Source organism: Etheostoma cragini, chromosome 8, assembly GCF_013103735.1.
Source record: "Etheostoma cragini isolate CJK2018 chromosome 8, CSU_Ecrag_1.0, whole genome shotgun sequence".
Lineage (NCBI taxonomy): Eukaryota > Metazoa > Chordata > Actinopteri > Perciformes > Percidae > Etheostoma > Etheostoma cragini.
In genome coordinates this window covers 28,307,489-28,315,160 of record NC_048414.1, presented here as the reverse complement: position 1 = coordinate 28,315,160, position 7,672 = coordinate 28,307,489, and the positions used below count along the sequence as shown (strand labels likewise).

Genomic DNA, 7,672 nt, shown 5'->3' with positions numbered 1-7,672 from the left:
CATTCAGGTCTGAGTCTAAGACAGGTCAGACCTATGTTCAATCAGATCTGAGTCTCAGACAAGTAAGACCTATGTTCATTCAGGTCTGAGTCTAAGACAGGTCAGACCTATGTTCAATCAGATCTGAGTCTCAGACAGGTCAGACCTATGTTCATTCAGGTCTGAGTCTCAGACAGGTCAGACCTATGTTCATTAAGGTCGGATTCTTAGAAGTAGCCTTGTTTGCAAACTGAAGCGCCACTAAATAATTCATGTTTAAATTTAAATATCACTGTTCTGAAATGTTTTACTCTTAAAAACCTTCTGAATGTATGTGGCCCCTTTGAAATTGTCAGTTTCACTTGTGAAATTTAAAGTTTATGTATACTGTAGTGTATATATATATTTCCATTGACTGTGACAACAGCAGGTGGATTTTATTTACATGAATTTACAGATCTAAAATTCTGCTATTTGAATTTGAGCCACTTTAATATACATTTTATATATTGGGTGCTAAATTTTCTGAATAGGTGAATCATAAAACATATTTACTGTAAGTTTTTGAAATTTCAAAACTTTCAAATCTAAACACACATACTGTACGTATACGTATTTATTTCACATAGGTTCATAAGAATAGAAATGCAAGGTAATAAGAAGCATTCAGCAAGCTACTGATTTACATATATGCCACAGTGTACTTTCTAGAGTATATTCCACAGCACAATATTGCAACTACACTGCCACATGTAAGAGGAAGGGAACAGCAACATTTCACACATTTGCTTCAATATATGAACTGACAACTTCCACTAATAATCATGTTCAGTCTACCCTCCAGAAGGTCCATCTACATGTGTGCTAAAGTTCTGTGATGACTAACGTAATAATGTTAAATCGCCTATATGAAAGTAGATATAATGCATGATTCTCACTGTTGGCGCATCTGGCAGACAGTTGCATGGCAACAATTTAAACAAAGCTGGATTAAAGCTGCTGCCTGTGTCACTGTTTCAGACACAGTAAGTATTTTACATTGCAAAGAGGGAAGTTTCACCAAGAACTGTGTTCTTTCTTTGTGTTATGTAACCCTAACAACCAAGAGAGAATTCAAAGTCTCCTATGTCTTCTGGCTGATCATGTGACCTGATGCCGGCAGCTAAACCTGACACGGATATATACGTCCGCTAAGCTGTTGCATAATAATTTCCTCCAGTCTGTGTGCAGGTGTGTGATCTATGTCTATTGGATAAAGAAGGCACGCAAAGGCACATAAGCTGCACCTGAACTCAACTTAACACCATTTCTATCCCACACTGTAAACCTTTAATGAAAATGTACACAAATGCTGCACAAGGTGTTAATCTTTGGACATACAGAAGGGTTGTGACCAGCTGAGTCCTCTACTGACATCTGTTTATGGGGGGCTTTTCCCTTTAATTTAATAGTGACAGTGGCTAGAAAATAAAGGGGGAGAAAAAGAGTGGGGATAACACTCAACAAAGGGCCGCAGGTTGGATTCAAACCCGGGCCGCTATAAGGACTCAGACTACATGGGGTGCACGAACTTACTGGGGGAGCTTGAGGCTCTACTGACATCTAAATGTTCCTGAGGGATTCCTTAAAGGATGGGGGGAATACGGCAAGATATTGAAGGTACAAAAACATGTCGGAAATTGTAGACAAACTGTGGAAGAAGCATAAGACACTGCTCATTGCTTATTCATACCTTCTGTAACTTCTCTTCCTAAAGCACGGGGGGGGGGGCATGCACACACAGGCAGAGACAGATGACAGGTGAGATAGTGTTCTTGCACTGCTGACTTAGATGTACAGATATAAATCTCAACTCAAAAAGCAATATTATAAAATTTCATTTCAGACATTTATTTATCATTTTAATCATATTTAACCAAAGACTTTTCTCACAACACGTTGGTTTGCAAAAGAGATTTGAGGAATTTCAAAAAGCCAACATCAACGTTTCAGCTTTGCCGCCAAATAAGCTCTTTACACGTTGCTCTAGAAGAAACGTGGGCTTCACCATACAGCTGAGTTTGTTCTTTGATATTTTGACATTAAACACATCATCAGCTATATGCAAATAGCTTAAAAAGGGCAATTTTAGAAAATATGTGAAAATACCCTTAGACCTCAGAGGTGTAAAAAAGGGTATTTCAAGATTTAGAAGAAGTCTGTCTTAAGAGTAGCAAAGGAGTTCAAAATGAGGAATGTACTTGAGGAACATTGAAGAGAAATGCATTGTAACTAAACAGATAAGGACTGAGCAGGATGCGTAATGATGGGAATACCAGGAATACCTCTCTGTACTGCTCGTCTTCCTTGCTGAACGTAAAGCAGTGATCCATCTGAAGGATTTAGAAGCAGAAGGCACAAGTAAAGATGTGAAAGAAAGAGAAAACACACAGTAAATCTTGAAGATATGTGACAAAAAAGAGAGCAAAGAAGTAATCATAAAAGGGAATCAGACTGTCTGTATGTTTGGCCCAACCAGAGGAGTGAGAGCATTTACCAGGTAGCATGGTTTTGTTGTGCTAAAGACCTCTATTGTAGGAAATGGAAACAGAAATAATGTGTGTAACTACGGCTATAACACAAAAAAATGACAAAATTGACAGAAAAATTGCCAAAACGTTGGAAAAAGTGACAAGAAATTTGAGGAAAAAACACACCAACATTTTCCGATATCTCTGCAAACTTAAAAAAAAGAAGTGAAAAACAATCTCTGTGGCCAACAAAAGTTGTCAGAGGGGAAATTATGCAATTCGAAATGTCAAATAAATCTGTGAGTCCTGTTTTATATGGACAATTTCTGTTCCAATATACAACGATACTACTTAATAGTAGTTAATAGTTAATACACAGATATTGCTTAGAGCGTACTGCATATTTTGTATGCAACTGAGTTGCATATTAAACTGAGCCAAATGGATGAAAATTAATGGTCAATATATATGTGTGTATATATAAAAGTTTGAGGAAATCTTAAGATCAGAGGTCCAAATGACCATTGTATGGTTAACTTTCCTTTATGATTCCTTTATCATTTTAAATGTTAATACTGATCGTAAATCTACTGTAATGTGGATGGTGTGTTTCCAGCTCGGAATTATATCAAGTTTTGTAAATGGTGAATGTCGTGCACACACACATTCAGCTAGGCCATAGCAACATTAGCATTCATTTGGTGTCTTTGTGTTTGTGTGAGCTGATGAATGGCAGTTAGCCGGTAGAGCACAGTGGCTTGATCCCAGCTTTGTCCCAGGAAACGGCTGCTGCAGCTGCTGCTGCTGCTGATTTTCACCGTTACAGTTTTCTGTTAAATCGTGTATAAAGTTCAACATTTCCAACTGCACTCGAAGGCAACTTTATTTCACAGTTAAAGGTGTGATATCATATGGAAACTAAGAGACCACCAGCTGGTAAAGTGACATGGGCTACAGAGCTCCATGACGCTGAGCAGCAGGTGCTGATTGAGTTAGCCGCTACAGAGCTTTGTGGCGCCAGCTACAGACCTCCGTCATTTCGTCACTAGGGTAATATCGGACCATTCTGTGGTAGAATTTTCAAATGAAACGCTTAAATATTCAATTAAAGCTATATTTGAAATCATTTTTTACAGACTTTTAAAGACATTTTTTAACTCTTTCTCAGGCTATTCTAAAAAAGAATCCTCCTGTTAAGCCAGGTTTATTCCAACTCCGAGTGAGATAACATATATCCACTGTGTCACTCGGGTAAAATCGGATATGTAATTCCTTTTTAGGGTAGCATAAATCAGAATCAGCTTTGTTTGCCAGGTATGAGGACACATACAAGGATTTTTTCTTTGGACCATTGTTGCTCACAATGTCAGTAAGAGTTACAATATGGCTTTAAAAGCCCTAAAAAAATTCTTAGTGTATCCTGAAAAATGCGTCAGGTCAGTGGTAGTTGTAGGTTTAGTTACCCGAGAGTAGGTGACTGTGAGCCGGGTACAGAGCACCACCAGCTGCCTAAAGATTAGGAGAAGAAGTGAGTGTTATGCGGCGACAAAAGTTAAGTTTAGGCAACAAAACGAATAGTTATGTTGAGGAAAAAGATAGTGGTTTGGATTAGGAACAGGCATGTCCTGGGTGAAGGTCTTTGATTTTCCCCGGGAAGCCAACTCCACTCCCTGGATTAAAAGTCCCGTGTTTTAACACCCACCCATCACCCTGACCTCCTCCCTACGCGGCCACCCGGGTTCTTTAACAGCAGCATCCAATGTGGTGCACACAGCACAAAGAAATCATATAAATTACAGTGCTTATATTTTTCATAACTTTTTGAACATACGGTTCATAAGAACAGGCTGAACCATTAAAACTAAGCATACTGAGGAAGATATATACCTTTACCAGAGAGTTTACACTAAGCTCTCATCTCTTAAAGGGTTTAGCAGAGTAGGATTGGACCGGGTCCTAGGAGACTGTATTCCTGTATCAGAGAATCTAATCCTATAGCCTTCCAGATCAATGCCCACACGGCTAATGAGGCTGAAGGAATCATGCAGCCGTGCTCACCACCTGGGGTAAGCAGACAGCATGTGGTCCAGCTCAGGTGGCATTTAGACAAATCAAGACTGAGAGCTCTATTTCCGCAGTGCAACTAAACACACTTGGTCATTTTGTGGCCAGGCGGTACTTGCATACCGGGTGGTGATATAATACATCATCCTGTTTTTGAGGAGGTAACTGATTGTTGTCAGGGAAAACAGCAGCTCAAATACTCTGCCAAGAGCAGATAATGAGTTTGTCTCAATTTGGATTAATCCGTGAGTGCTCTTACATGTAGTGCACTGTGCACACTTTATTATTATTATTATATTATTTATTTATTATAAATTCTTCTTCTTTTGTTTATTGGAAAACTGAGTGTTACCGCCACCTATTGTCGTCCGCCCGGTTGATTTTTCTCACTAACTTATAAATGGTACATATAAATTTTAAAAAAATAAATGCATTTGTATATTACACTTTGTGTTTGGCCTCTCCAATAATAACCGCTGCAGCTTCTTTGCCCGCCACTTTCACAAGTGAATAATCCGCTCTGTAGCAAAGATGGCGGCCGTTGAGAAGTGTCCAGAGATCCCCACTCAACATTTTGGCTGCTTTGAGTGCATTATACTCACAGTGTATTGCTGGTTACAACACTATATCAGTGTAAAAACACAATGTACTCAAAAGACTAAGTGTAAGTACAGCAGTGCACGGATTGAGACTCAGCATTTGACTCTTTATGAAGTGAATTCATATTACTGGACACATTAAAGAGATTGTCACCATGTTTTCTGTGTGTGGTATTGCACAAGATTAAATCATCCTCACAATGATCCATACAATACCCATCTGCAGATTCCTAACAACCTATCGCCATGTAAAATGAAAGTAGAATAAAAAATGTTTTAATTACGGAGGTTCAGCAAAATTTGACAGTTTTGCACGGAAAGATAATTATTCACAATCTGGGAACGAAACTGCTGCCTCTTTTAATCTTACATAACCATGATCCTGGTAATGATCCCCCCAAAAATAACAAGAAACATGTTTACACCATCCCATCCTGCTACTCATCATGTCCACCTGTAATGGAACTAAAAATGAGACAAACAAGCCTCAAAACAAAAGGGCGCACGGAGCCGTTGCCCTGGTGACAGAGACACCAGGGGAGGACTTGAAGGAGTGGATGGTCCTAATGGAGTTATTAACAAAGGGAGAAATTTTAATTGATCTATAATTTAGTGTCTGTCTCCGACACACCTGTTGATTTACACTGCAAAAGAAACATAGACTTCTCTTTATTGATCCTTTCGGGATGACTCCTGCAAGGAAATTAAATTTCCAGCAGCTTGAATAGAGTATAGAACAATATGGGAAACTGTAGAATAGTCAATCAGCACCAACACGTTGAATGTGCACATGGGGGATACGTTGTTATTTTGCAAAATTTTGTGTGTAGTTATGGATCCACGGTGACATCGTTTCTCCAGCTAGAGGCTGCAGGTGGAAGAGCTGCAGCCTTCAGATGGCTGTAAACACACACACACACACACACACACACACCAGAGCAAAGGGAAGGCCTTAACGAGAGAATAACTGATGTGGATCACAGGGTTTTGTTCAGTCCAGCTGGCATTAATGCCATATTAGTCTTCATCCACGTATTCCACTTCCGGATTTCACTCTTTTCGGACTAATGTCCATCCCTGTCCTCTGTGTATTATACAATATATATTATAATTAATGTATGAAAGCCCCACCCACTCTGCTCTGCATCGGCCAACCTGCTTGCTTCCCTCTCACAGCGAGGGAGAACTAATAACTCAACAAAAGCCTGACTGTTTGCTGTCCTGTCCTGACATCAGGATGGCTGAAGGCCCATGCCTCCTCCACTGAAGGCTAAAAACACATCTCTTACGACGACATATTGGATAAACATGAAGAAGGAAAAGAGGAGAAGAGAGAAAAAATATATATACTCTTGAAACTGCACTTTCACATGTCTCTTTGTAGTTTTGCTCATTTAAAGCTGATGTACTTGCACTTACTCCTTGTTGTCCTGAGTGTGTACCTTTAAGGTTGAAAGCACGTAATTGGAAGTTGCTTATGATAAAAGTGTCAGCTAAATGAAATGTAATGTAAAAAGTCTGAATATAGAGAATGAAAGTTGAAATGGTATCTGATGTCAGTCTCTGGTGCCATTTTCGCTCCATTCAATTTATTCAGAAGAAGATTCATTCAATAAAGTCAAACTTCACATATGTATAGTCATTTTCTAAACGGCATGCCATAGGCTAATATAATAATAATAATAATAAAAAAAAAATATAATGCACTTTTCATCACTAAATCTCAAATTGCTACAGGTAAAAAAGATAAAAATAAAAATAAAACAAAAAAAGAAAGAATAAAAAAGAAATAAAGCTATTCTTAGAAGAGAGGATAAAAAACATCTAAAGGGGACCAAAAGCTTTGCTAAAAAGAAATGTTTTAAGGCCTTTTTTAAAACACTCAGTGGATTAAGGTGCTATGCATGAGGTAATATACACACACACACACATATATATATATATATAAATATATATATATATGGACTTATATGAATTCATATGAAATAAATAAAAACAAAAAAACAAGTAGGCCTATGAAATAAAAGAGACAAATACATACAAACAAATACAAAAAACTTTTTTTCTGTTCTCACACCCTTTCTCAGGATAACTGGCTATATATTTCACGTGTAACAGCCATTTCGGTCTATGAAAATAATCCATACATGATTACAAAATCAATGTGTTATCTTACTATCCAAATCATAACGCGGGCTCTCTGTATAGCAGCACTTCCAGAGCATAAATGATGTGTATGATATTACATTTTTACCTCCCTGTTGTAGCTCTGCAGAGCCGCCAGAGCAGCGTCCTGCTCTCCCGTCTCCATTTGCTCTATGATGCCTTTTAAATCCATTTTCTTCGCCATATTGCAGTTTCCTCCTGAATGCACCGTCAGAGAGACACGGACTGGGTGTGTGTGTCTCTGTGTGTGTGTGTGTGTGTGTGTGTCGCTCAGATTGTCTACTGACGCTGTAGTGTGTCTCCACCCTCGGATGACTGCATGGTGTCTGAATCCCGGAGATCCGGCGAGGACAG

The 7,672-nt window shown here is 38.7% G+C and overlaps 1 protein-coding gene across 4 annotated transcripts in view; it reads right to left on the bottom strand.

Annotated features, from left to right (window-relative positions):
* Positions 1-7,672, bottom strand: part of ric8a (RIC8 guanine nucleotide exchange factor A) — a 15,698-nt gene extending 8,026 nt beyond the window's left edge. For 2 of the 4 annotated variants that reach the window (XM_034878580.1, XM_034878581.1), the window contains exons 1-3: positions 7,407-7,672; positions 2,304-2,351; positions 1,712-1,729 (exon numbers count right to left, since the gene is read on the bottom strand). In XM_034878580.1, coding sequence (XP_034734471.1) covers positions 1,712-1,729; positions 2,304-2,351; positions 7,407-7,502 — 162 coding nt within the window. In that variant the 5' untranslated portion in view covers positions 7,503-7,672. The remainder of the gene's footprint in view (positions 1-1,711; positions 1,730-2,303; positions 2,352-7,406) is intronic. The other 2 variants (XM_034878582.1, XM_034878583.1) reach the window with 1 other exon arrangement.